The sequence below is a fragment of the Podarcis filfolensis genome (genome assembly GCF_964270895.1).
Source record: "Podarcis filfolensis genome assembly, chromosome: 10".
Classification (NCBI taxonomy): domain Eukaryota; kingdom Metazoa; phylum Chordata; class Lepidosauria; order Squamata; family Lacertidae; genus Podarcis; species Podarcis filfolensis.
The window spans coordinates 46,980,952-47,008,582 of record NC_139612.1 but is presented as its reverse complement, the minus strand read 5'-3'; the positions used below and the strand labels follow the sequence as shown (position 1 = coordinate 47,008,582).

At 45.9% G+C, this 27,631-nt stretch overlaps 1 protein-coding gene and 1 long non-coding RNA gene across 3 annotated transcripts in view; one reads left to right on the top strand and one right to left on the bottom strand.

Moving 5' to 3' along the window:
- Positions 1-27,631, bottom strand: part of LOC310743629 — a 232,848-nt gene that overhangs the window by 186,193 nt on the left and 19,024 nt on the right. The gene's annotated exons all lie outside the window — the stretch shown is intronic.
- Positions 1-27,631, top strand: part of TRIOBP (TRIO and F-actin binding protein) — a 63,496-nt gene that overhangs the window by 34,829 nt on the left and 1,036 nt on the right. For both annotated transcript variants that reach the window (XM_083573917.1, XM_083573918.1), the window contains exons 9-20: positions 9,638-9,694; positions 10,248-10,316; positions 11,961-12,050; positions 13,060-13,169; positions 15,346-15,904; positions 17,724-17,819; positions 19,123-19,270; positions 20,359-20,470; positions 21,630-21,789; positions 23,309-23,422; positions 25,443-25,529; positions 26,607-26,760. In XM_083573917.1, coding sequence (XP_083430043.1) covers positions 9,638-9,694; positions 10,248-10,316; positions 11,961-12,050; positions 13,060-13,169; positions 15,346-15,904; positions 17,724-17,819; positions 19,123-19,270; positions 20,359-20,470; positions 21,630-21,789; positions 23,309-23,422; positions 25,443-25,529; positions 26,607-26,760 — 1,756 coding nt within the window. The remainder of the gene's footprint in view (positions 1-9,637; positions 9,695-10,247; positions 10,317-11,960; positions 12,051-13,059; positions 13,170-15,345; positions 15,905-17,723; positions 17,820-19,122; positions 19,271-20,358; positions 20,471-21,629; positions 21,790-23,308; positions 23,423-25,442; positions 25,530-26,606; positions 26,761-27,631) is intronic.

The window sequence follows — 27,631 nt, the reverse complement described above, 5'->3', positions numbered from 1 at the left end:
CAAACGTACGCTTTCCAGGTGGGTTTGAAATCACTTATCTATTTAGGCATACACTTCATCTCCCCACTCACGTTCAGGGGAGAGATTTGCAAATGTTCTGTCCTCAACTTTTATTCAAAATCGGAGTTATTTCAGCTGCGTGTCCCACAATTAATCTTGAAAGATCATATGGAAGTATCCTGACTATTTTGATAGCCCTGTGAGGAGTTGTTCTGGCTAGGGAAGGGTTTCTAGCAGGGATTGCCGGCAGCTTTTTTTTGCCCTCAAGTATGTTTGGAAAGTTACTAGCTAGCCTGCATGCACATACCTTTTTTTAAAAAAGTAATTTGTGACATGGTAATAGCCTGTTTTGTTGGGTGAGGCGGGAGAGACCTAACACAGAGTTTACAAAAGTGTTCCTGCTCTGTCAGCTAAGGTTGATTTTTTTACTCCAGGTAAGCAACTAGCTGAATGCCTGTTTAAAAAACACATGACCGTGCTACTTGAAAGATCATATTACTAGTGTTGTGAATCAGGACAATGTTGTAAAGCATAGATTAATTGTGCACCCAGCAGAAGGGGTTACATTTAAAAATTAGGAAGTAGAGACACATCAAAGCTTTTAAAGAAAGCAGAGGACATCGTTTTCTCCCTTCCCTTCCCTTCCATTCCACCCTCCCTTGCTTAACTGTTTCTGTGGGTTGTTGTGGGTTTTTTTACATCTACAGTCACCTGAATTGCCCCACAACAAATCTAGTTTGTTGGCAAACTGGGCACATGGTACAGTGATGCTAACTGCTTCTGTGTGGTAGTGATGAGGATCCATTAATATCCTGGTTGTGGAATATTGTGTTTCTGGTATTTAGCTACTATTATCTGCACCACTTGATTTTTATTTAAATTAAAAAAAATTATTTGCTGCTTTTCTACTTACATTCAAAGTAGCTACTGGCAATGCTGCTTTTGACGCTGCTTTGGTTTCTGCAGCAAGTTGTTTGCATAGATCTTAACTCGTTACAATTCCTCCTATGCTTGAACCCGCACAGCTGGCTTTGCACGATAGATGCGCACAGATCTAGCTGAAAGGCAGTGCATGAAGATTTGCAGGAATGCATCCCTAATTATTATTGCGTAATTATAGGATTATTGTATAATATTAGAAGGTGCATAGCTGTGACTGTCATGAAGGGACCCCACACCTCTGAATTTGCCACTACGCTGCTAGATAAGACTCTGAGCTCCATAAAATGATTATCCAGAGTGGAAGCGGGAGCCAGACTCCACAGCAGGATAATGCAACACTAAGCGTAAGACCTTTCTTATTGCTGGTCAAACTTCATTAGTGAAAACCAGATGTGGAATGGGTTAAAAGACCCTAAGCAAAGGAACAGCATGCTGTGTTTGGGTTTTTTTCCTTGTAGCCGATATTGTGTCCTCCTTATCTCATCCCTATCTGTCACACAACCTATTTTTAATAAAGTGTGTGTTTGTTTTTCCTTGCCCTGGATACCATGCACTGTTTACTTTAATGGGGGCCTTCAGCTGGGGTGAGCTGGTCAACTGACTTGATGGAGTTTGAATCCTGAATAATTTTGATTGGGATGTGGACTCTTTCCATGTTATCAACGTAAACAGGGTTTTTTAATGCCAGTTTTTTTGTGTGTAGGGAAAGGGATGTGCAGTTCAGGTGGTTTAGAGGTTGATCTTGGCTGGAAGTGGGACTTTTCTGCAAGTTACCAGGATTCCTTGGGGCAACCCATGACTCTTTAAAGTGGTATGGTGCTTCTAATGTGTAGTGCGGATGCAGCCAAACTTAGGTCTTCCTGCAGATCAGATCCAGCTCTCTGTTCATTGGCCCTCTGTTACCAGATGTCCTCTCACCGAGCTTTTGGGTAGTGGTTTGGGTGAGCCCTTGTGCTTGCCTTAACTTTTGTCCACTTAAATTTTCTAGACTGGTTTTCACTATTTTTAGTGTGTGATTTACACATAGAAAAGATCTGCCATTTTGACAATATCTACTTCCTTTTTCAGTTGCCCCAATGGAAAATAGACAAGGAGAGGAAATGCGGTGCTGGGGTGTCTTAGTGATTCTGTTACAAATTGCCATATCATTTCTGTTGGGGTCCAAAGCATGTTTGAAAACTTTGTGCCACTTTAATCATCATAACAGCCTGTTGAAGAGGGTCAATACATAGTAACTTTGCCAGAACAGCCAGTAAGATTTGCGAGTGAACAGGGATTAAAATCTGATTCCTCACAGCAGAGTTCTCCTCTTTTGCACCAGACGTGGGTCAGTTGCTATTATGTGCCAAACCCACCCAACTACCCTTCTCTCTCTTGTCAGTCTCGGGACTGGCTTTCTCCAGCATCCTTTTCCAGCTTGGCCTTCTGGTTTGTTCCAGGACCAGATAGACTCTGTGGTGAGGATGTAACCAGCCATGAATTGAGCTTTCACCCTCAGGAGGTTAAATATCTTCCATACTCTCAGGAAATTATGGGCTGCCTTTTTATTCAGGCTAGTTGCATGCTCACCACTGGACCAAATTATCTCCATACAAGCCTTTTGAGCTTTCTTTCTTGTTCCTCCTTTACCCGTTTGGGCCATCCTATGCAATTCCTTTCCTTCTTTTGGTGCTTGCGTTCTTTGCACTCTATTATCATGCTCCCCCCTGTAGACCTGCTTTTGCCGGCTCAGCATATTTAATTCCCTTTAATCTTTTCATGCAATGCAGCCGATTCATCCCTCCGGTCAGATTGGCTTTGTTTCTGTGTCAAATGGCATGGTGTCCTAAGACGAAACACAACACATGGCAGTGCTGCTAAATTGCTTTGGCTGTTTCCTGCAGAATCATGCAACGGTCATCTTAAAATTGGCATTTCCTGCTGATCCTCCAGATGTGCTTAGCCTGCCACAACCCATGCTGGCTGGGTTGAACTTGACAGAGAGTTCAGAGTCCAGCAATATCACAGGTTCACACTGTATAATATGGAAGATCCACAAGCTGAAGCCTGGCCCATGTGGCTTGCAGCTCTCCATCATTTTAGTGTTGCCATCATACAGGGTTAAATTTTATCCTTGCTCTTTTTCCACTGGGGAAAATGCCTGACACACCATGCATCTTTCTTAGATAAATGTGCTCCATCTCATTACTTTGATGTTTGTTGCGGCTACTACTTGTGTGCTATCTTGCTTCTAATCTGCGTGACGGCCCAGTCTATTTGGACTTAAAATGCCATGGAGACGCAGTACAACATTTGGCTGCAAAAATGCAAATATATTACACATGCTGCATTCCTTTGGCCCCTTTTGAAACCTGGGTGTAACTGGCTCGAGTGATCCATTATAATCGCTTGCTGTTTATTGTTCATGTTTCTGTAGCCATCTAAATACCTAGGGATTTTCTTGCAAAACTCCTCGTGTATTTCTTCTTCTGGGAATTAGCAACCCAGACATTGGTGGTTAATCTGGAATGAGATGGAGGAAACTAGGAAGTGGATAAGAGTATGGTTCTCTGGTTTGGTGAATGATGTAATGATGCTTCTGGTGCATCAAATGTTTTAGTACTGTACAACATATGTGGTATTCTGGGATTAAATGGGACTGGCTCTTAACGAAGCTAGAACAGCAATCCTAACGAATTTGAAGTCATTGGAGATTAACTAGATTTGTTGTTGCCTTGCACAGTGCTGCTAGTGTTACTTGAATTTAGCATTGCTTGTTGTGACCCAGGGGCGGGTGGGCAATGGAGTAAAATTGAAGTTCAAGGTTAATTGCACATTTTTTAGCATAGCCATCTTAAATTGTTGTTGAATGGAATCTGCATACATTTAAAATACACGACTTCTCCCAAATAATTCTGGGAACTGTAGTTAACCCCACACAGTTCCCAGTACCTTTAAACTACAGTTCCCAGTCTTCTTTGGATGTAGCGGGAAATGTATGGTGCATACACAGTCCTAGGACCTGAACCAACTGGTTTAAATTATGAGAAAGAACGTCAGGAAGAACTTCCTGAAAGTATGAGCCATTTTGCAGTGAAAGCAGACTGCCTCAGAAAGTTGTGGGCTTTACTTGGTTCAATATTTTTAGGCCTCTGCTAATTGGAGATGCTGTAGCAACAGATTTTCTGCATTGGCAAATGGTTGGACTTGATGTTGTTTGAGATCCCTTCCAATTCTATGATTCTAATTGCTGTTGCTTGCTGCTGTTTGCACCATTTTCTACCTTCCGCCGTGATTTCTAGTTTTCTTCTTGGGAAGCAGAATGGGCAATGGCTTCCTAACTCAGCACATTCTGACAGTGTTCTTCAGATCCTTGTGGCTCTTCACTTCCCCCCTCCCCCAATGTGCTGCCCAAGCAATTGTTTCGGTATTCATGCTCTAGCAATGTTTAGACTGCGGTCATTTTTTATCACATCCCAGTTGTCAGCATGCGTTCCTTGGCTTCCTGTTACTTTTTCATTCTTGCCTCGTTGCTGGCCAAGGGAGGCCTTTTGGTTTCAACCGGATGGCTCATCACTCCACTTCCGAGTTGATTTGTAACGTGACGTCTCTGTTGATCTGAGGCAACAAAAAGACCATTGGGGCGTATATATGTCTGGGTTGGACAGGACAATTCTGGGTTTTTTTCCAAATTTGCTAAAAACGCTTGACTCCCGCACTAGACTTTTAGGCCATATTCATGCGATACATTTAAAGCACTATGATCCCGTTTTAAACAGTTGTTGCTTCCCCTGAATATTTCTGGGAACTGTATATTAAGGGTGCTGAGATGATGATGATGATGATGATGATGATAATAATTAATAATTTATTATTTATATCCCGCCCATGGGGCGGCTTCCAAAAAAATATTAAAATACTGTAATACATCAAACATTAAAAGCTTCCCTAAACAGGACTGCCTTCAGATGTCTTCTAAAAGTCTGGTAGTTGTTGTTCTCTTTGACATCTGGTGGGAGGGCGTTCCACAGGGAGGGCGCCACTACCGAGAAGGCCCTCTGCCTGGTTCCCTGTAACTTGGCTTCTCGCAGTGAGGGAACCGCCAGAAGGCCCTCGGCACTGGACCTCAGTGTCCAGGTAGAATGATGGGGGTGGAGACGCTCCTTCAGATATACTGGATCGAGGCCGTTTAGGGCTTTAAAGTTCAGCACCAACACTTTGAATTGTGCTCGGAAACATACTGGGAGCCAATGTAGGTCTTTCAAGACCGGTGTTATATGGTCTTGGCGGCCACTCTCAGTCACCAGTCTAGCTGCCGCATTCTGGATTAGTTGTAGTTTCCGGGTCACCTTCAAAGGTAGCCCCACATAGAGTGCATTGCAGTAGTCCAAGCGGGAGATAACCAGAGCATGCACCACTCTGGCGAGACAGTCCGCAGGCAGATAGGGTCTCAGCCTACGTACCAGATGGAGCTGGTAAACAGCTGCCCTCGACACAGATTTGACCTGTGCCTCCATGGACAGCTGTGAGTCCAAAATGACTCCCAGGCTGCGCACCTGATCCTTCAGGGGCACAGTTACCCCAGTCAGGACCAGGGAATCCTCCACACCTGCCCGCCTCCTGTCCCCCCAAAACAGTACTTCTGTCTTGTCAGGATTCAACCTCAATCTGTTAGCCGCCATTCATCCTCCAACCGCCTCCTGAGAGTTGTTAGGAGAACCCTATTCCCCTCCCAAAGCTACAATTCCCAGAGTTCCCTATGAAGAGGGATTGATTTACACCACTCTGGGAATTTGTAGCTCTGTGAGTGAAATAAGGGTCTTCTAAGAACTCTCAGCACCCTTAACAAACTACAGTCCCCAGAATTCTTTGGGGGAAGCCACAACTGTTTAAAGTGGTATCATAGTGCTTTAAATGTATGGTTTGAATGTGGCCTTAAAGGGGTGCCTGGAAATGGGTAAAAGACAATGCAACGAGATCTCTCTTGGAGACTGGCTGCATACCTGAACAAGAACTACTGTATGCATCCAAGACAAAATTAAAAACGTCACTATTGAATGCAAGTGTTGCTTCTACACTTGCTCCAGGAGGAAGGATCTGCCAAATTTGGTGTATGCTCCACTTTTTGTCGTCATCGTGGGTGCATTGTTGTTACTGTTGTTGTTGTTAAATAATAACAACTTTTTTATTATTTTAAAATTTTAAATTTTATTATACGTTTTTACAGTAAAGTAAATAGGAATTGGGGGAGGGAAGAAACAAAAGAAGACATAGGATAACGTAACAATAACAGAATGACATTAAAATGTTAATAATAATAATCCTGACTTCTAAAAGGTAGGGATCATTCCGTGGCAACTTAACAAGTTGCAAAACAATAAAGTGGAACAAACAACGTCTGATCCCGTTTAAAAGTTAAACATTCTTCTGGGCTTGAGAGCTTTAAATCCTTCTGTACGGATGGGCAGAGGTGCGACTGTACCTCGGCAGAGAAAGGGTGGTTTGAGCATGAAGCAGTGAGGACGTGAGGACCGCACAGTCCCATTTGTTGACTTTGCGTCCCCTGCCTCCTCCCTGGGGTGTTTAGCAATCCTGGAGGTGCAGAGTGAAGGAGCCTGGGTCACCTGGCTCTGGTTTCCATGTGGCTTTTCTTTCCCCTCCTTCCTGTTGACATCCAGTCCCTGCAATCGGACACCCCAGCCCAGCCCGGGCAGCGATAGGCTGGGAATGGCAGTTGTAGCAACAGGTGGCCCTGCCCCGTGTCCAATCCGGTTGTACCGTTTGGGGCGGGCCGGGACTCCTCTGTGCTTTGAGCCTGCCTGCCATAACCTTGGGTGTAACCCAAGAACTCAGCCTTGGGAGATGAAAGCAGGGAAAGTTTCGCTGAGCTGGGTTTGCAAAATCACCTGGCCATCCTGACGGATGCTTTCTTAGGAAAACTGCAGGGAACTCTGAGCACCCACCTGGAAGGAGCTGCTGAGCTGCTTCCCACTCTTACCTTCTTCCCAGGTGTGGAGGATGTGGCAGGATGTGGCACGGTGGCTGGACAGCTTTCCTGTGAATGGCCATCTTGATGCAGATGACTGTCTGGTATGGATATGTCCCCTTCTGCTTTTCCCATTTCAGGGGTGGAGAGAGGCAGCCGTCTGGTCTCGCTATGGCATGGAAACCCATCTTGAAGTCTCAGGATTATAGAATCCAGATATACTTCCACCTACTGGCTTGTGTTCAGACTGGGCCTGAGGCACCCCAATTTGAAAAGCTCGGGTTTTGAGGAAAAGCAGATTTTCCCTGCCTCACTAGGAACGGATCTATCTGGAGCTATGTGGGCAGAATGGGGAAGCAGAGTAAATGAAACCTCTGCAAGGCAGGCAGTGTCATTAGCAAAGTTGAAACAGTTCTGGAAAGTACCAAAATCCAAGAGAATCGGAGGAGAGGCAAGATAGGAAGGTGTTTGTGTGTAGTGGGGGTACATTTTGCTTGTGAATGGGGCTGTATCTAGCCTGCTGCTTTTGATACCTTTATTTGTCCCTCCGTTCCCCCTTGATATTTATAGTAAGTGGTGCGTCCAAATATTTAATTCTTTTCTCCGGATTTTTATTGTGTGTGTGTGTGCGCTGTGTGGGTGGGAACTATGCCCATGTTTGATTTTGTGAAGCAAGAGGGATGAATGTTGCTCTATGTCAGCTGTTCTGAACTGGGAGGCAAAACTGGTTCGGCTGTAGCAGCCGTTTGGTGAGAGTGAGTGAGTGTGTGGCATTTTGGCTTTGATTTCGCATGGCATCCACCCTGTTTCTGTTGACTGTGCACAAGGCCTTTGCCAGCAGATGGGGTGATGGTGGAAAGTGGGGGGGCAGGTTGCTCATCGGAGAAAGCTCCCTTGCGCTTCAAGAAAAGTGCTTATAATCTCAGATCTGACTTGTTCCATAGCCTTGGGCAAGTAATTTTAATATATTGTATGTTTACTCCTCTCTTGTGTGGACATGACAAAACGAACGCTTGTTTGCTTGTTCAAACGAAAGCTGATGAAAATACGCTTTGGATTCTTTTTTCATTTTCACAAACAAAACAGAACCCAGTCTTTCTACTTCATGGTAATGATTCTAGTTAATGATGAAAAGATGCAATTTCTGAAGGAAAGCTAATGATAGGAAATGGTCTGTCCATTTCTTCAAATCATGTCTCTCAACTTGACACAATATTCATTATGGGTGAGGAAATCATCGGGGGGCAGCCAGAATTACTTGCACAAATGAGCAGCTGTGAGTTTTTATACTGTTCAGCAGTGGAGCAGACTCCCTCGGGAAGTCGTGGGCTCTCCTTCCTTGGCGGTTTTTAAGCAGAGGTTGGATGGCCATCTGTCAGGGATGCTTTAGTTGAGATTCCCCTATAGAAGGGGGGTGGACTAGATGACCCCTGGCGTCCCTTTCAACTCTAAGATTCTATGATTTGGTACTACAGTGATGCTATAAGTGTTACTCAAAATCTGAACTGAAATAATTTAGCAGCATCCCTAAGGAATACGTAATTTAAATCTGGTGTCTCCTGTTTCTCTGTTCCTGGCGTGCTGCTTACAAAAGAAATTGTTAGATGGTGTGTGCTATCTGATTGAATCAGGAGGCTAATTCACTGTTTATGTATGTGTATATACACTCAGCATTGTGGGTTTTTTAAACAAAACCCAAAGAACCAGATAAATATATATTATGTTTTGGCTTCAGGAAAATACAGTGCGGTTAAAATAAAAATGCTTCACACACACAAAAATCTCACAGTAGCATCAATTAATGGCAAGCTTAAGATTGTGCAATTATTTATTATTGCATTTATATCCCAATTTTCCTCCAGTGAGCTTTAAGTTGGCATATATGGTTATCACAACACCCTGTTAGGTAGGTTAGGCTGTGAAACAGTGACTGGCCCAAGGTCATCCAGTGAGCTTCATGGCTGAGTGGAGATTTGAACCCTGATCTCCCAGGTCCTTGTTTGACACTCTAACCATTGCACCATGTTTGCTGGGGATAATTGCTCCTCTCCAAAGAACAGAAATCCCTGGAGTGCTGAACTGTAATAGTTATTGGGGCTAGGCAAATTAGATCTAGCTTGAATTTTCTCTCTTGGAGTGCTTTAACCAGGGGCATAGTAAAAAGTCTGGGGTGCCTCTCTTTTTAAAAAACTTCCTGAATCAGCTTAAGGGTCTGTCTGGTCCTGCCTTCCTTGATCTGCAGATGTTTTGGCCTCGTATCAGCCCCAGCCAGCATGCACAGTAGTCAGGGACCAGGGAATTCTACTCCAAACCTTCTGCAGGGCAGCAGGTTGGGGAAATGTATCATTTTCATTTTTGCACAACCAGAGACTAGCCAGACACCTCCTCTGCTCGTTACAAGTAAGCGTAGAACTTGATTCTTCTAATTGCCACAAGTGTCATCTTTCTACGCTCCAGTTTTCCAGATATTTATTTCAACCATTTAATCCATCTTAATTACAATTGCGTATGCATGGTATACAGAAACTCAGCCCATTATTTTAATCATATACAGACTATAAAATCAGAATTCAGTGATAACGCCTGCTAGAATAAAAAGAAAGTCTTCATTTTTTTGTTCAGGTATCGTTAGATCTCAGACATACAGATTTCTTGCAGACGTCTACGTTTGTCTTCAATCTCATGCCATTTCATAAATGTCTCTGTGTGTTTTCCCCTCCCTCTTTCCAGCCGGATCTTCTCAATTTCAAGAAGGGATGGATGTCCATATTGGAGGAGCCAGGAGAGGTAGGTCCAAAGAAATAAGTGTATTCCTCTTCTCCCTCCTCCCCAACAAGCAGCAGGGATGACTGTTGCTTTTGACTTCCCTTCATGGTTGAATGTGCTGTTTCTCGGAAACTTTTCTTGTGCCTGGTGCGTGAAAATCTCTCTGGATTTTAAAAACAAGCCAATAAATGTACAGAAAACGAACCTCTCTGGAGCAACCTTGCAGAATTCCTTTTTGGAATGAAATGGATGCACAGCTGAGAACCTGGGAACCCCAAGACTAGGCATTCTTACTGCTTCTTTTACCTAGCATGCTTTGTGTATTCCACAACCCCTGTTGCACGATTCCTGTCAATCTCTGCCCTACATCTCATTGAATAAACGCTGGGAGGGAGGTGTCTCCTGAGCAGATGGAGTGGTCAGAGTTGAGTTTGGCACCTTCTTCTTCTTTTATTGAGTGCAAGTTTGAAAGGTCAATGAACGCTGTGCACTTCCGTCGACGTTTTAATTTAGCTCTCCCCTCTTGTCTTGCCCTCCCCCTTTTCCTTCCCCTTTTTAATGGTTCTGTCTGCAGTGGACGAAGCATTGGTTTGTGTTGACAGACTCGAGCCTGAGGTATTACAGGGACTCCAATGCTGAGGAGGTAAGAAAAGCTTCCTGGCCTGCATGACCTCTCCTGCACAGGGGGAACTTGCACAGCGATGGAGAGAAATTTATGGGTGTTCTTTGTTAAAAGCACAGCACGCCATTATTACCTCTTGTTTCCAGTTTTCAGGTTGTGAGTGCCGTTCCTTGTGTAGCCCACACAGCACCACACAAGCACAGGTCCTGGCTGCACCATGTGTTAATAATAATAATAATAATAATTATTATTATTATTATTATTATTTTATTATTTATACCCCACCCATCTGGCTGGGTTTCCCCAGCCACTCTGGGTGGCTTACAACATATCTAAAAACATCAATCCTTAAAAACCTCCCTAAAAAGGGCTGCCTCCAGATGTCTTCTAAAAGTCAGGTACAGTTGTACCTTAGATCCCGAAAGCCTTGCGAGTCAAACGTTTTGGCTGCTGAACACCGCAAACCTGGAAGTAAGACTTGCGGTTTGCGAACATTCTTTGGAACCCAAACGTCCAACGCGGCTTCTGATTGGCTGCAGGAGCTTCGCACTCCTGCGAAGCTGCACCTTGGTTTCTGAATGTTTTGAAAGTCGAATAGACTTCCAGAAGGGATTCCATTCGACTTCAGAGGTACAACTGTAGTTGTTTATGTCCTTGACATCTGATGGGAGGATGCCCTAAATTTGTTTCACAAGATTTAGATTCCACTTTATTGTAATAAAACCTCCAAGCAGTTTATAAAACTACAAGTAAGAAACTGTTAAAAGCAGTGATTTAAAACATTTAAAATGTAATCAGAATCACCAATCAGTTAAAAACCTGATTGAAACACATGCAAATATTTTACATTGTCTGGATAGGTTTTCTTAAACAAAAATGTTTTTTTGCCACAGCCAGAAAGAGTACAGTGAAGGTGCTGCCTGATATTAATAGAGTGGTTTAATGATGAATCCCCCTTCCTTGGGAACTTGGAGAATTGTAGCCCTCTAAGGGGGAAATGGGGTCTCCTAACAATTCTCAGCACCCTTAACTATCTTCAGTTCCCAGGATGGTTTGCAGGAAGACATGGTTGTTTAAAGTGAGGTGGTTCTGCTTTAAATGTATGGTGCAGATGTGCGCAGGGGAGGGATTGGCAGGCTTGGGGGAAATAAATTTTGCAGAAGTGCAAGAATCTTTGAGGGGGTGGGACCCAAACCAGCTCGAGGAGGACTGAGCATGCTCAGTGCTCACCCCAATGCTGACTGTTGGTCTAAAAATAGAAAACTGGAGGGGTGGGAGTGGGAATGGCTGGAATCCTGAACACATCACACTGCAACACTTTCTTACAGTTTCTGCTTGTTGGACATTATTATTTGTGGGGGGGGGACAAGCAAAAGTGTACATGGGACACAGCTTGTAAGGGCAGAGTGGAAACTATGGGAATCCTATATCCTATTTTCTATTAACTGAGGAGGATTAGTAAACTAGAATTTTAATGTCAGGTCTGTGGGGTATAGGGAAAAAAAATATTGGAGGAAAGTAGATAGGATGTGATAGACAAGTGCAGTGTGTGTGTGTGTGTGTGTGTGTGTGTGTGTGTGTACATGCATGCTTTTTGTTGGTGGTGGTGGGGATGCTGTTAAGTGAGGTTCCTTGTTTAAGCTGATGGTCTGGTGGTCATTTCAGGCTGATGAACTGGATGGAGAGATTGACCTTCGCTCTTGCACCGACGTGACAGAATATGCAGTGCAGCGGAACTATGGCTTCCAGATACACGTGAGTGCTTAGAACCCGTAGAGTCTGGATGGAGCAAAAAGGCTATCTGGCCTATGCGTATTTTAGATGATTAGATACTGCTGCAATAACCATGTTGTTTGAAGTGCGGAGGTGGGGTAGATATTTCTGCCTGCAGTTCACTTCAGTCCTTGATTATATAGTGTACAAGTTCTTCATTCTAACACCAAGGCACATATGTTGGGTGGTTGAGTGGCAAGGGGCTTCTTCTATTCTTACTGGCCCAATTCTTGATTGATAACATTGTTCCTCGAGGTAAGGAAGAGGTACCACAGCCCATAGACACACTTCTGGTGATTCCCATAGACACAGCCTTGGAGACACAGCCTTGATGCTTGGAGAGGGCTGTCTGCTGCCAGCTTTAGTGAGCTCTCTTTTCTAATGGATGGATTCAATCTCATGGAACAGGAGCACCTGCAGCCAGAAAGGAGAAGGAGGAGCGGAGTCAGGGACCATCGTCTTATTAAGTGTCTGCACAACATGTCTGTAATTTACATGTAGAAAGTGAGACCAAAGAGTCTTGGGCCAAAGATTCTTGGACTCAAGTCTCACTTAATTCAAAAGGCTCCCCTATTTAGATTTTGGAAATATAAGAAAACAATTGTGGGCACCATTAAATACCCATTTCACGGAAGAAAAACTGGTCGTGCTCAGGGCCTCCAAAGAAGCAAAATGCATGAATCACCAATGGCACCAGGCCAAAAAAATTAGGCAACCCTCCTAAATCCAAAACAACTCAATTGAAAATAATAATAATAATAATGTGGTGGGGGAGGGGAGGGGAGCTCAGTGGGGCTTGGCAGTTGCTATTGGGATGAGCATATATAAGGCCCTGTTTAGCCAAGCCCCACATTTTTAGGCTCTGTGGAAATAGATATGTTTGCCAGATATGCTTGAAGGGTTCAGTGGCAATGAAGCCTTGCTACATCTTCAGATCTCTTTGCTGTATTTGAAGGAGAGTACATGTCTGTGTCCGGTTTTTCCCTTTCAGACTAAAGATGGTGTCTTTACGTTGTCTGCAATGACATCGGGAATCCGGCGGAATTGGATAGAAGCTCTGAGGAAAAGTATACGCCCTGCCAGTGTGCCGGATGTCACAAAGTAGGCACCTTCAGATATTTTCCCCCTTGTCTGACAGCACAGCAGTTTTGATCCGTTTTCCTGATTTATTAATTGGCCTGATTTGTATGAAACAGTAAACAAACTGTGGCTTACTGGGGATGATTGAGGGGGTTGGTGCTCAAATGGGTCCTCTCCTTCTCCTGCCACACTGGGAGGAAATGGATCAGAGCACTGGCTTGGCATTAGGCAAGAAACAAATGCTCACCATTTTCTCTCTCTCCAAAAATACATGAGAACAAGCCAAGAACTCTTGTTTCAGTAAATCTAGTTTTGTTCCTTTGGCCATTGCAGTTGCTCGGTGTGTTATCCTATGTCACAGATAAGCTATCTGATATTACTCCTGTAATAGACAGTTGTTTGCTGCAGCAAATCATTAGCCGCTGCTTAGGGGCAGGTGGGGAGTAATGACCTCTTAGCCAAATAAGCAAAGAGACACAAATTCTCTTTTGGTAGTTCTGACGGGAGGTTAATACTCATATCCTTTGGGTGGGGAGTTCTGGAGGCCATGTTCAGAACAAACATGGTAGAACTGTGACTCTGACAGAGAGTTTTTACAGAGTTAGGAAGCTGCATCTATCTAGCTTGAGATTAGGGAGTCTCCAGCCCGTGGGCCAGACCTCCCCATTTGGCCCTGCTGGCCATTGGAGCCATGGCAGACCCACCTGCCCTATACCTGAGCATCAGGTGAGGTGGGTAAAAAACCAGGCTCATCTGAAAAGGGGGTTTGCAGGCACCACCCATCAGCTTGTTGTCTGCCGATGGTCAAAGCGCGTCTTTCAGCATGCATTGCAAAGTGCTCTGCAAGACCCTGGCAACCAAAAAAACAACAGTCATCTGATGTCACTCTGCCCACCTAGAATCATAAAATTGTAGAGTTGGAAGGGACCAAGCTATAACAGCTGGCATCTAGCCCAACCCCCTGCAATGCAGGAATCTTTTGCCCAATGTGGGGCTCGAACCCACAACTCCGAGATTAAGAGTCTCATGCTCTACCAGCTGAGCTCTCCCAGCAGGTATGAGCTGGCCCACTGATCTTGCTCAGCGTTGTCTACAGTAACCATCAGTCGCTCGCCAGGGTATCAGGCAGGGGTCTCTTGCAGTCCTGATTGGAGATGCAGGAGCTTGAACCTGGGACTTCCTACATGCCAAGCCTGTGCAATCTGGCGGGCCTCTGTAAGAACAGGATTAGGGTTGGGCAATGCCGGGTTTTCAACATCACGATGTTATCACCCACCAAACATCACGATCTGGCGATACACTGCGATGTTGACACAACAAGCTGCAATGACCCCGGCCCTTGAAGCGCCAGGTTGAAACTGCTGCTTTCCGAGGGAGCTAAGGCAGTTTCACTTCAGCGCCTTGTGGGGCCGGGAATGATGCAACTTGTAACCGGCGCTGGGGGCGGAGGGATTCCCTCCATTCCCAGAACTTGGCATGGAGGGAACTTGCGCTGCTCAGCCGGGGGGCACAAAGGCTCCCACCCCCAGCTGAGCGTTAAACTGCTCTCGTACTACCTCTGGCTTGCACAAGCCAGAGGCTTCTTTCAGTTGCTCCGCTGAGAAGTGTGTAGCTGTCCGTGCTTCCACAGAGCAGTTTAAAGTAGCCGAGGGAGGAACAAGGTGTAACAGCTGCCAATATACTGCCAGGTGAAGCCTCTGTCATGGTCTGCTCCTCATACCTGTTCTGGGCAATACAGTCATACCTCATGTTACGTTTGCTTCAGGTTGCATCCCGCTGTGACCCAGAAGTAATGGAACGGGTTACTTCCGGGTTTCGCCGCTCGCGCATGCGCAGATGCACAAAATGACGTCACACGCATGCGCAGAAGTGGCAAATCGCGACCCGCATAGACGCGAGTTGCATTCTGTTCAGGTTGCGAGCGGGCATCCAGAACGGATCCCGTTCGCAACCAGAGGTACCACTGTATATCAATACATTTCCCAGGCCTAGGCAGGATCCTGGGCTCAATGGGTCTTTGGCCTGATTCTGCAGCCACAAAAAATTTTTCCTTTTGTGTCACTGCGTGATGTAACAGGGCTGACTGCACTTGGGCTGTTCCCTGGGCATGACCACATAACAGGATTGGGGAGAATTTTGTATGGCCCGCTTTCGTGATGCTTGCCTGCGCCATTCCCACCTCTCCTCCTTATTCTAGGCTATCTGACAGCAATAAGGAGAATTCCTTCCGCAGCTACGGATCCCCCAAGAGCTCCGTCAGAACAGAGGAGCAGCGGCCAAGCACAGGATCTGAGGCGGTAACCAGGAGCGGCAGCAGCAGGAGAGCAGATGGGCCGCGCCACGCTTTTGACTACGTGGAGCTGTCGCCCTTGCAGCAGGGGCCCGCGGGCCACGGATCTCCACAATGGACAAGAGGGAGCGCAAGAGCCACAGAGAGCGTGGCCAAGCGCGAGGAGCTGGAGAGGGACCTGGCTCTCCGCTCCGAGGAAAGGCGGAAGTGGTTTGAGTCTCCGGCCACTGGGGTCCTGCAGACAGATGGCCTGGCAGGGGACGTCTGCCCTAAAGCAGGAGGCCACGAGGCTCCGGGGGGCCCCCTCTCCGAAGCCCAGAGGACTCGGCTGAGCGAAGAGATAGAGAAGAAGTGGCAGGAGCTGGAGCGCTTGCCCCTGAAGGAATCCAAGCGGGTGCCCCTGATGGCACTGCTGAACCAGGGCAAAGGAGCCCACGAGGGTGCAAACGAGGCGCTGGAGAAAGAGGTACGGTTAGTCATGGCGTGGCCTTAATCATTTTCAAGAAGAGAGTGCTGTTTCCTTTTTTTCGCAGGCTTGTTTCATATTTTGTGTCAGTCTTAGAAATTCAGATATGTAAGCTAATCGCCCAATGGCACCTTAAACCTTGGTTTGTCTTGGTGCCTTTTTCTTTTTCTTTTTCTTTTTTTTTTGCAATGAGATTTTATTTATTTATTTTAATTGTTTTATTTGATTCTACGAATATAAATTTATAACAATACCAAATGCATATCCCTATAAAGAGATTTCTCTGAATAATAATAATAATAATAATAATAATAATAATAATAATAATTTATTATTTGTACCCCGCCCATCTGGCTGGGTTTCCCCAGCTACTCTGGGCGGCTTCCAGCAAAGATTGAAAATACATTAAAATGTCACATATTTAAAAACTTCCCTAAACAGGGCTGCCTTCAGATGTCTTCTAAATGTCAGGTGGTTGTTTATCTCTTTGACATCTGATGGGAGGGTGTTCCACAGGGCGGGCACCACTACTGAGAAGGCCCTCTGCCTGGTTTCCTGTAGACTTACTCCCCATCCCCTCCGTGGGTCCTATTGTCAACATTTTCAACTGCATATTATTTCATAATCTATATTTTGTATCTATCCATAGTGTTTGTTACATTACAAGTGAGATTAAAATCCTGCTAATGTTTTAATCTGCTTACATTGGTCTCATAAAATGAGATTTTTTAAAATTACTGCTAGTATTATTATTAATTTCGTTTCTATATCGCTTTATATTTTAAAGGGCGGGTAATCTCAAAGCGGTTTACAACACATTAAAACATCAAATAAAACAATCCAGAATAAAACAAATTGAAGCTCCGGGAAAATATTTCAGATCCTTCTCTAAATGTGATGTGGCTTTTCCCCATGTTAATTTTCCTACTTATTTTATATAGCTGCTCCATAGCAGAAGTACTCTAGGAAGCCAGGGTAGTGTAGTGTTTAATAAGACCTGGGAGATCAGGGTTCAATTCCCCACTCAGTTATGAAGCTCACTAGGTGACCTTGGGCAACTCACAGCCTCTTACCAGAGGTGTCCAGACTTTTTTCAAAGAGGGCCAGATTTGATGAAGTGAACATGTGTGAGGGCTGACCGAAGTTTTTGAGCTTTTTTTAGGATATAAACTGCCCCAGGGGCCGGATTAAACCAACTGGCGGGCCGGATTAGGCCCCCAATGCGGACTTTGGACATGCCTGTTGTAGGGATTAACTGAGGAACAGGGTGAACCATGTATTCCTTGGAGAAAAAGGTGGGATTTAAATGCAGTAAATTAGCTCTTCTGTTTGCCTGCTTAGGAAAGCTGGAGAGACCAGCCAGATGTCAGTTGCCAACCCAGCATCCAGAGATCTCCACACAGTTGCAGTTGGACCCTCGCCAGTCGCAAAAAGCTAATTTCTAACCCTGCTCTGGGTGCCTCGGCCTCTCTCTGTTCTGAGTGTATATTGCCTTGTTGCAAAGAGCAGTGGTGGCTGGTGTCCCTTGAGATTGGTAGGGTGGCAGGCAAGGAGACAGGCAGTAGGGGGCGCCAAAGCCAATGACAGGCAGAGCCCACTGATTCCAGCTTTATCCTCCCTCCTCCTCCTCCCTGTTAGGTCCTGCAAGGAGCACTGTGGAGACTAAGGAGGAGGGAAAAGCTGCCAGGCAGTGCCCACCCCTTAAACTGGCAAGATGGCAGGCAGGTGGGGGCTGGATAAGGGCAGACAGAGGTTAGTGCAGCATGTTGATTTGAAGAAATCCTTCAGTATGGTTAGACCTCATTTTTTTCCTACACAGGTCCAGGTTCTGAGGTCACAGCTGGAGTCCTTGCGTGCCCACAGTGAAGCAAAATCTCACCGAGATGGGCACGCACCCCGAGGCTACATCTCTCAGGTAACAACATAGCCTAGTGTGGTGATCTGAATCTGCCAGCTTTTCATTTTCTCTCCTCCCCACCAAGCTCATGCCATAAGGGCAGGGAAGCGAGGACTGGGGGGTGGGGAGTCAACCTCATTTGCTTGCACTTAATATAGCTTATTGCTGCCATAGCAACCACAATCAGACCCATCTGTAATCAATGCTAATTATTTATAACTGTTGTATGCAAAGACCTTCCTGCCTAATGCATAGCCAGGGCAGTCGGCTTTAGGAAAAACCAGAAGAGAGCCTGATCCTGGCCTGTCCTTATGCGTCACCTTTGTTGGTCTATTTATGCACCAAAAATAAGCAAAGCGTAGGTCTGGAGGAAAGAGTGGCAAGTTTAGCAAACACTGCAAGTATTTATTGCAGTCTTGGCCCCTGAAGCGAGTTGCCATATAATTGCAGCCATCTGCTGTGTTCTGTGTCGTGCAAATCAAACTCTAGAAACAAGTGTAAAATGCGTATATTTGCACACTACATTTTTTAAATTGTTGGTACATAAATTAAAGCCGTGGGAAAAAATATTGAGAACTGGTTTGCAGTCTTCATGTAATGAACTGTAAGCCTTATAAAGGCTCAGTTTTGCCCTGCTTTTGTGTTTTTAATACATTTCTTTCCATTTGCGATGTGGTTTTTATAAATGAACGGTCATACAACTCCATCTAGTGTAAAGTGTCTGTGGTGGGGGATCTCTACCATTCTTTTGCGATCATTTGCTCTTCATATGCCCCCGTGTGGCAACCCAAGATATAAGCATGAGAGGGAAAGGCACTTCTGAATATTTCCATTTCACCGTGTGTGTGTGTGTGTGTGTGTGTGTGTGTGTGTGTGTGTGTTTTCAAGACATGCAACTAGCTCTGGCCGGAGTGGAGAACCTTATTGCCCTCCAGATGCCACTGAACTACAACTCCCATAATCCCTGATCCTTGGCCATGATAGCTTGGGCTGAAGACATGGAGCGTGACATCATTTGCAGGGCTGCAAGTTCCCCATCCCTGAACAATGGGGAGAGCTGTAGGATGACGTCATGATGACTACAGCTGCTGCTGCTGCTGCTGCTGCTGCTACTTATAGGAAAAAGTTGGCCACTGAGCCAGCTGTCTTTTAAGCACCTGAAATGTCTCTTGAATCGGGGTCCATGGCTTGGTTTGCCAAGCTCAGCCTTTGTTCACCCTAGATTTCCCCCCCACTTAAGTCTCGCAGTCAGGCTGCCTGCAGCATTTCATTCTCCTCTCCTCTCGCCCCCGCCACCCCCAACTCCCGATCTCTCTGGCAGGAGGCATGTGAGCGCAGTTTAGCAGAGATGGAGACTTCCCATCAACAGGTTATGACGGAACTGCAGCGGCATCACCAGCAGGAGATGGAGCGGTTGCGGCAAGAGAAGGAGCGGCTTCTGTCTGAGGAGGCAGCTGCTACAGCGGCAGGTAGGAGCTACTGTGTGTTCTTGGGTTGCTGGATGTGCCCCTTTGTCTAGCTAAGATATGGTCATTAGAGCGGTCCCTTCGGTCTCCTAACAATTCCTGGCAGCTTTAACAGACTACAGCTCCCAGGATTCTTTGGGAGAAACCGTGACTGTTTCAAGTGGCATGATATTGCTTTAAATGTGTAGTGCAGACGGGCCCTAGGATTGGGGAAATCCAGTTCTAAATCACTGCTTGGATATGAAGCCCACTGGATGACTTTGGGCCAGCCAGCCACCCTCAACCTAACCTATTGCACAGCATGATCGTGAGGGTAGGCTGGGGGATGACTGTCTTTTCCATCTTTTAAAGCTCCTTGGAAAGGTGGGACATAATTTGATATCATCAGGACACATGCCGCTATGACTGTCTATATACATACAGTGGTACCTCGGGTTACATACGCTTCAGGTTACATACGCTTCAGGTTACAGACTCCGCTAACCCAGAAATAGTGCTTCAGGTTAAGAACCTTGCTTCAGGATGAGATCAGAAATCGTGCTCCGGCAGTGCGGCAGCAGCAGGAGGCCCCATTAGCTAAAGTGGTGCTTCAGGTTAAGAAAGTTTCAGGTTAAGATCAGACCTCCAGAACGAATTAAGTACTTAACCCGAGGTAGCACTGTATGTGTATGTGCATTTATGCATATTGTCTAGACATCTTCATGCATCTTCTCTGACACATGGAATAGAATAATGGGTGTTTTGTGTACATATGAGGCTTACTTCAACTGAGACAGACCATTGGTCTATCTAACCCACTGTTGTCTACTTTGACTGGCAGAATCTCTCCAGGTTCTTGCACAAAGGATCTTCCTTGTTGCGTGGTGCCTTCTCAGTTGCTGCTGCTGTTTAAACTGGCGAGATGGCAGAGATTGAATTTAACGCTTGTGCTGTGTCCCCACTGAGCTCTGTCCCTTCCCCAAGAAGGCTTGGCTTCTCCCATTTAGCTAGGAAGCATTAAAATGCATTGCAGTTTCTACTTCAGCACATCTCGCGTGTCTTCCCCGGCTTCTGTTTCTTTTGCCCATTTTTCCAATTTTCTTTCCCTCTAGCAATTGAAGCACTGAAGAAGGCACACAGGGAAGAGCTGAATAAAGAACTGGGCAGGACCCGCAGCTTCCAGAAGGGTGGTTTAGACACCGATACACTCCGGCGGCAGCATCAGTAAGTAACTGCAATGGCTCTTCGGCATCCATTCTGAACTTGGAATAGTGTCCCTGAGTTTAGAGAGGAGGGAAGGGTTGTCTATTCATTCCCAAGTGCAGCTTGCAACATCGTTGGATCTGATGAAAAGGAGGGATGGGGGGGGTGGATTGTGGGATCCTGATAACTAATCACAGAATCATAGAATTGTAGAGTTGAAAGGCAGGGTCATCTAGTCCAGTGCTGGGATCTTTTGCCCAACTTGCAGCTCTTCGGCATAAATGTGGGTGGAAATCCAGCCTGGGGTCACTTTACATTTCAGAATTTACATAGAAATAAATCTCCAGCAATAATTGTCACCTCCATGGTAGTAAACACTGTCGCAAAGTTTCAGACACTTAACAATTTAGCATTTTGATTATGTAAATGAAAGACACCTGAAAAAGAAAATAGTAATGAAGACTTTTGATGTTTACTATTGGGGTGCTTTTTTGATAATATTAATGTAATGGGGTTTTTTTGGGTTTTTCCCATGTGGTTTTTCCAAGAAAAACCAATCCAGGAAAAACAGATTAGAACCCTTCATCTGACACACCACAAATGGTTTTATTTTGGGACATTTTCCCACCTTGAGGCACATTTGAATTTGGCTTGGGATACAAAACTACCACCTAAAACTGTCGGTGTCTTTTCTTTTAACTACCATATCCCCACTAAGCAAAAAGTGATTCAGGGAAGTCGATAAGAGCCCTTCTCCTGAAGCAACACATACGACTCTGTTTGGGACACTCTCTTATCCCAAGATACACTGGAAATCAGATTAGGTTAGGAAACTGCCCTGAATACTGTCCCTGTCCAGCTTTTAGTGTTTCTGAGCATGCAGCTATCTTAAGCCAAAGTGCTGTTGTATAATAGATGCTATCAGTTTTCACTGGATTACAATGATGTTGTAATCAATGGTCATTTGTGCAGAGTCATGACCAATCCCACCTGTCATCTAGCACCTTTGTTCGCTGGTCAAGGGGCAGCTTGTGCAGCCCACAGGGGGAACCCTGGGATACCAGTGATGGCAGAAGAGACCATCAGAGACGGGGAAGTCAGCCGTGTTTGTAGAAGAGCCCTGGGATGGGATGAGATGACAGTTCTTGGCAACAGCATTTTTTTTTTACCTCTGCTGCAGGTCTGACGTCGAGTCCCTGAAGAGGGAGCTGCAGGTGCTTTCAGAGCAGTATTCCCAGAAGTGCCTGGAGATTGGGGGCCTTGTGCAGAAGGCAGAAGAGCAGGAGCTTATGCTGCAGCACTGCCAACAGGAGGGAAAGGAGTTGCTGCGGCAAAACCAGGTGAGTGGCTTTCTGCATAGACATGAGTGGGGGACCTTTAGCCTGCCAGATGTTGCTGAACTACAACTTCCATCAGACCTAGCAGTTGCTGGGGAATGATGGGAATTATTGCTCAGCAACATTGGAAAGACCGAAGATTTCCCACACCTGATCCAAGGGTGGGAATTGGGAAGAAGAAAGTTGGTGTGGAAGAGAATATCTTCTTCATCTTCATCATTATTTACTTTCACTGCGAGAAGCGAAGTTACAGGGAACCAGGCAGAGGGCCTTCTCGGTAGTGGCACCCGCCCTGTGGAACGCCGTCCCATCAGATGTCAAGGAAATAAACAACTATCTGACTTTTAGAAGACATCTGAAGGCAGCCCTGTTTAGGGAAGTTTATTAATGTATGATGTTTTATTGTATTTTTAATATTTTGTTAGAAGCTGCCCAGAGTGGTTGGGGAAACCCAACCAGATGGGCGGGGTATAAATAATAAATTATAATGATGATGATGATGATTTTCATTAATTTCATTACTGTATTTTCATTAATTGCATTTATTAAATGCTTTATATGAAAGGGTATTAAAGCAACTGCACAATATAAAATATAAACAGATTAAATCAATTAATTAAAAGCCAAAAGGAAAAAAATCCTAAAATGGGCATCCAGCAACACGAGGAAGACCGTCACCACACAAAAATATGAGTGCTTCAGTAGAAGCTAACTTCATTCCCAAAGGCCTGGGATGATGATGATGATGATTAATTTTTTTTGCTTCCAGCAAAATATATAAAGACACAATAAAACATCAAACATTAAATAATTTCCCTATACAAAAATAACTAACCATCCCCTTAGTCTGGCATCTAAAAACTGACAAAGATAGTACTAGGCAAGTTTCCCTGGGGAGAGTGTTCCACAAATATTGGTGGGAAGATCACCGAAAAGGCACATTTTTTTTGTGGCCACTTTCTGCCCTTCCCTTAGATGAGACACACGGAAAAGGGCCTCCGATGAAGACCCACAGGATCTGGGCTCATTCATGTGGGGGGGGCAGTCCTTGAGGTTTGAGGGTCCTAAGGCTTTATAGGTCAAAACCAGCACTTTGGGTGGAGACCAGAAATGAATTGTTAGCCACGATAGTCAGGCTTACAGCGATGACTGGGTAGCGTATGAAAGCAGGAGGGGGCCTTTGTGTGGGAGAGAGGAGGACCATTGCAATATTTGTTAATGTTTAAAATGCACAAAGCCTTTCAAAAGACAACCTCAAAGTTCCTAGCTCTTACCTAAATTCCTATTGAGCTGCTGGTGGTGGTTCATGCTACTAACTGATGCTGGCAACAATTATGATGATGATGGCCAACTCATAGGATTCTTGCGCAGGGGGCATATTTTAAAGCTGGAGGCATTTAGGACTTGGCCATTTCCATGAAGAATCCCTGGAAAGACAGGCTTTGTAAGATGCCAAGTGTCTGCCTGTTCATTTAAGAGCAGCAGATAAATGAAGCCTGACTCTTCCGCTCCTTGTCCCCAGGAGTTACAGAGGCGCCTATCGGAGGAAATTGGGCAACTACGAGCATTCATCGCAGCCCAAGGCTCACGTGATGGTGCTTCACACAACAACGAGAGGAACTCTTGTGAGCTGGAGGTAAGGACTCTTGTTTCTTTTTATAACCTGGTTCAATGCCCATTGTGCGCCAAGTGTCTCAGATATGAAATGCTGCTTATATCTGAGAGCTTGCTGCTTTCGAAGTGTCAGGAGAAGAGTAATCAGTTTGGAAAGGAGTAGATATCAAAGGCTGGAAAGAGGAAACGTTTATGCAGTTGCCTGTGAGAACTGTGCTTGGAATGGTTGTACAGCAGATAAAACACAGAGTACAGCAACTAAGGAGAGTGATTTTGATATGGAGGACAGTGGATATTGTCTGACTTTGTGTGAGCGACCCTTGGCTTTGGGCTTCCTGAGTAATCTTAGGGCATCCCAGTCCGTAAAAAGGTGGCGGTTGTGAGCACTGTAAAGACAGTGAAGCTTTTCATACTCAAGCAATGCCATGATGAAATAGCAAAGAGTTACATGTTTTATTTATAAAAACATTTATATACCACTATATCGTTAAAAAAAATATCAAAGCAGTTTGCAATAGGAATATCTATACAATCAAGCCACTTAGAAATTTAGAGTAAGAAACTTAATGTGAAATATCATAGTCAATGCCTAGGAACCATGTGTAAAACACAATGAACTTCTCCAAAGGAAGAGCAAGCCATAAGTCTGACTAATCAAAATAGAAGCTCAGCTTTAATTCGATTTTTACCTTCAGTTTGCTGAAAGCACTTGAATCTAGAAATGATTATTTGTTTAGCAAACAGAAATCCCAAGCAGGTGGTTAAATCTGGAGGAAACTATAAATCTCAAGGCCTCTTCACACAACCTGTTAAACTTGTGACAGCCATGAGGGAAGATGGCCGCCAATTATAAGCTTGCAGCTGCGTAACCCCCACCGTGTAACAGCCATAGGCGTCTGACAACCTTGCATGGAGTTCAGTTTGGATTGGCTATTGGTGTGTCACAGTGAACACTGTTTTGCAGTGGTGTGCTAGTAGTGTGCCAAAGGCTATGATCCATGCTGGTCAGAACATTGGAAGCAGAGGCACATAACTTGTCTTTCTGAGGGCTAACGTAGCTAGACTTTGACATGGGGCAACTTACCGTATTTTTCGCCCTATAGGACGCACTTTTTCCCCTCCAAAAATGAAGGGGAAATGTGTGTGCGTCCTATGGGGCGAATGCAGGCTTTCGCTGAAGCCTGGAGAGCGAGAGGCGTCGGTGCGCACCGACCCCTCTCGCTCTCCAGGCTCCAGGAAGCTATCCGCAAGCTTTGCACGCCCGGGGTGAGTTCCCCCGGGCACGCAAGGCTTGCAGGCGGCAGCCTGCAGCGCAGAGCACGGGGCGCCCTCCGGAGGACTCCCCGTGCTTCGCGCAGGTGTCGCAAGCCTTGCGCACCCGGGGGATCTCCCCCCGGGTGCGCACGGCTTGCGGGCGGCAGCCTGCAGCGCGGAGCACGGGGCGCCCTCCGGAGGACGCCCCATGCTTCGCGCAGGTGTCCGCAGCCCGGCGCGTGGGGCGCCCTGAAGTAGAGCGCCCCTCGGGCCGGGCAGACATCGGCCAGCCCCACAAGCTTGGGGGACAGCCGGGAGGCGCAGCGCCGCCATCCCACTGTTCCCCAACCTGGTTTTGGGGGGGAAATAAAGGGAAAAAAATTTCCTTTATTTCCCCCCCCCCAAAAAAAGTAGGTGCGTCCTATGGGACGGAGCGTCCTATGGGACGAAAAATACGGTATTTCCCTCCCCAATAGCTGCCATAGCCTGTGAAGTAGTTATTTGAAAAAGCTTGTGATGAGGCCCAATTGTTGTTGCTCAAGATGGATGACTTGCTGAGTGTAGTTGCACTCTTAGACGACTACTTGGCCCATTCATGAAAATACGTGTGTGTTCTGATCTTCTGCATTGTACCAGAAGCCATTTTGCAAATATGCTATATGGGATACTTGAGCAACCTAGCTATTGTTGCTTATTCTCCCTAGTGGATTAGGAAACCTATTTTACCTGCGCCCTCGGCAAGTTTTCAGCCCATTTCCTTACCTCTCCCCTTCTGCTCTTCTCTGCAGGTGCTGCTACGAGTGAAGGAGAACGAACTTCTGTACCTGAAGCAAGAAATCCGGTGTCTTAGGGACGAGCTCCAAATGATGCAAAAGGTAGATTCCTGGGAGCAAGTCAGGTTCGCTGGTCAGCAAGGAAAAGGCAGAGCCCTTCCTTTGCTCAAGTCCTGCAGGCAGGGACAGAGTTAGTTGTACTCTGTATGCTGACTTCTGTGTGGTGTCGTTTGGTACCCTGATGCTGATGTCACTGTGCGATTCCCACCTGCAACATCAATCTGCTCTGTAGAGCATCTGCTTTCATGCAGAAAGTTCCAGGTTCAATTCTTGGCATCTCCAGGTAGGGCTGGAAGAGTCTCAACTGAACTCTTGGAGATCCACTGCCACTCAGTAGAGACAGTACTAAGCTAGATGGTCTGGCTCTTAAGGCAGCTTCTTAAGTTAGGTCAGAATAAGTCTCCCCTGCACTCATTTCCTTGCTTCCATCCTTTCTGGACCATTGAGGGTCAGAGGAAGCTGAAGGCATAGACTTTGGGGAAATAGGAAAGAACGGCAGATCTTCAGAAGAATAGCCCTGCTGGACCAGACAACAGCCCATCTTCTCACAGTGGCTAACAAGATGGTAGGCAGGGCCAGAGGCAAAAAGTAGGTAGAGCAATGGAGGAGATTCTCAACTTTGAACAGAAGGCTGTGTTCCTGCCATGTACATGTCAGAGGTTTATACAGGGAGAAACACACACTTACATCCTGGCAAGCAAAAAGCATGATCACATTTCAAGGACACGTTCCAAGCCAGGCCAAAAGCATTTGAATGCAGAGCCGGGCCAAGAGCACTTGAGTGGAAGGTGTTTCCTGGGGAAAGTATTGAGGGCCACATTTGGCCCTCAGGTCTGAGGTCCTCTGCCCCTGTTCCAAATCTTCTACTTTTGTTTATCAGCTAATGAGACTGTTGCAGAGGACAGCACAGACGTACAGATGTTGTTGAACTCCATCTCCCATCATCCCTGTTGGTTAGCCTTGCTAGCTGGGGGCTGGAGTCTGAACAACATCTGGTGAGCCACAGGTTCCACATCCCTGGTGTGTAGACTGCAGGAGATCCTGGAGAATAGGATTTGAACTGAGCCTCACTCTGGGTTGGATATCAATTATCAGTGTGTGGATTCCTTTGCCCTACAGGATAAGAGGTTTGCCTCGGGGAAATACCAGGATGTCTACATGGAGCTGAACCACATCAAACAGCGGTCAGAGCGAGAGATTGAGCAGCTGAAGGAGCACCTGCGCCTGGCCATGGCAGCCCTGCAAGAGAAGGAGATGCTGCACAACAGTATCGGCAAGTAGACGAGAGCAGCTGTCAGGCCTGACAAGGGAACGTTGGGTGGAGCTATGAATGAGCAAGGGTGCAGGGGCAGGGATAGGATTTGAGAGGCCACCTTTGCTTCCAACCCCGGGGGATGGCATTTATATTGGACATGGCATCTCTGCCTTCTGCTTGCCAATGATCAAAACTAGTCTTACCATAAAACAATGTGAAGCTATTCCTTCAAGAAGCGTGTTCTAGGGGGTGCTATTTTCTTGCCGTCATTCTCGTGTGGGTGTGGGTGTAGGTGTAGCATGTGGCAGCACACATGCTAGAGGTGAGTAGGGTAGTTCATACCCCAAAATGGATGGCCATTCCTTTTTTTTTTCTCCCCCTTTTCCATGTTGCCCAACAGGCTCCAGGGGAAGGGACAAATTGCACTTGCCACAGGTCTGAATTGCCAACTTTCACTGTATTTTTGAAGCTAGGCCTAGAGCAGCAGGCTGCCCTCCCTGCATAAGCTCAGAATTGGCCTGCAGAATTCTTCTGGTGACCCAGGTATCCAAAAATACCAACATTAAGATGTGAACACTTCCTTTGTTCTCGGCAGCAAGAGAAGCACAATGTTTTCCCCTCTCTAGTTTTCCTTTGGACTCCAACTGCTATCAGCCCCAGCCAACATGCATGGATGATGGGAGCTGTATTCCACAGTGCTATCTGTGCTCTACAGGATCTACCATATCGGCCTGAATATAAGCCACACTTTCCACCTAAATTCTGATTGTGAAAAGTTAAAGTGCGGCTTATATTCATGACCTTATGGTATTGCTGCTAAAACAACTGCCCACGAGGGTCGTGGGGGACAAAGTGAGCGCCAGCCACCACCCCCTATTCATGGCGGTAG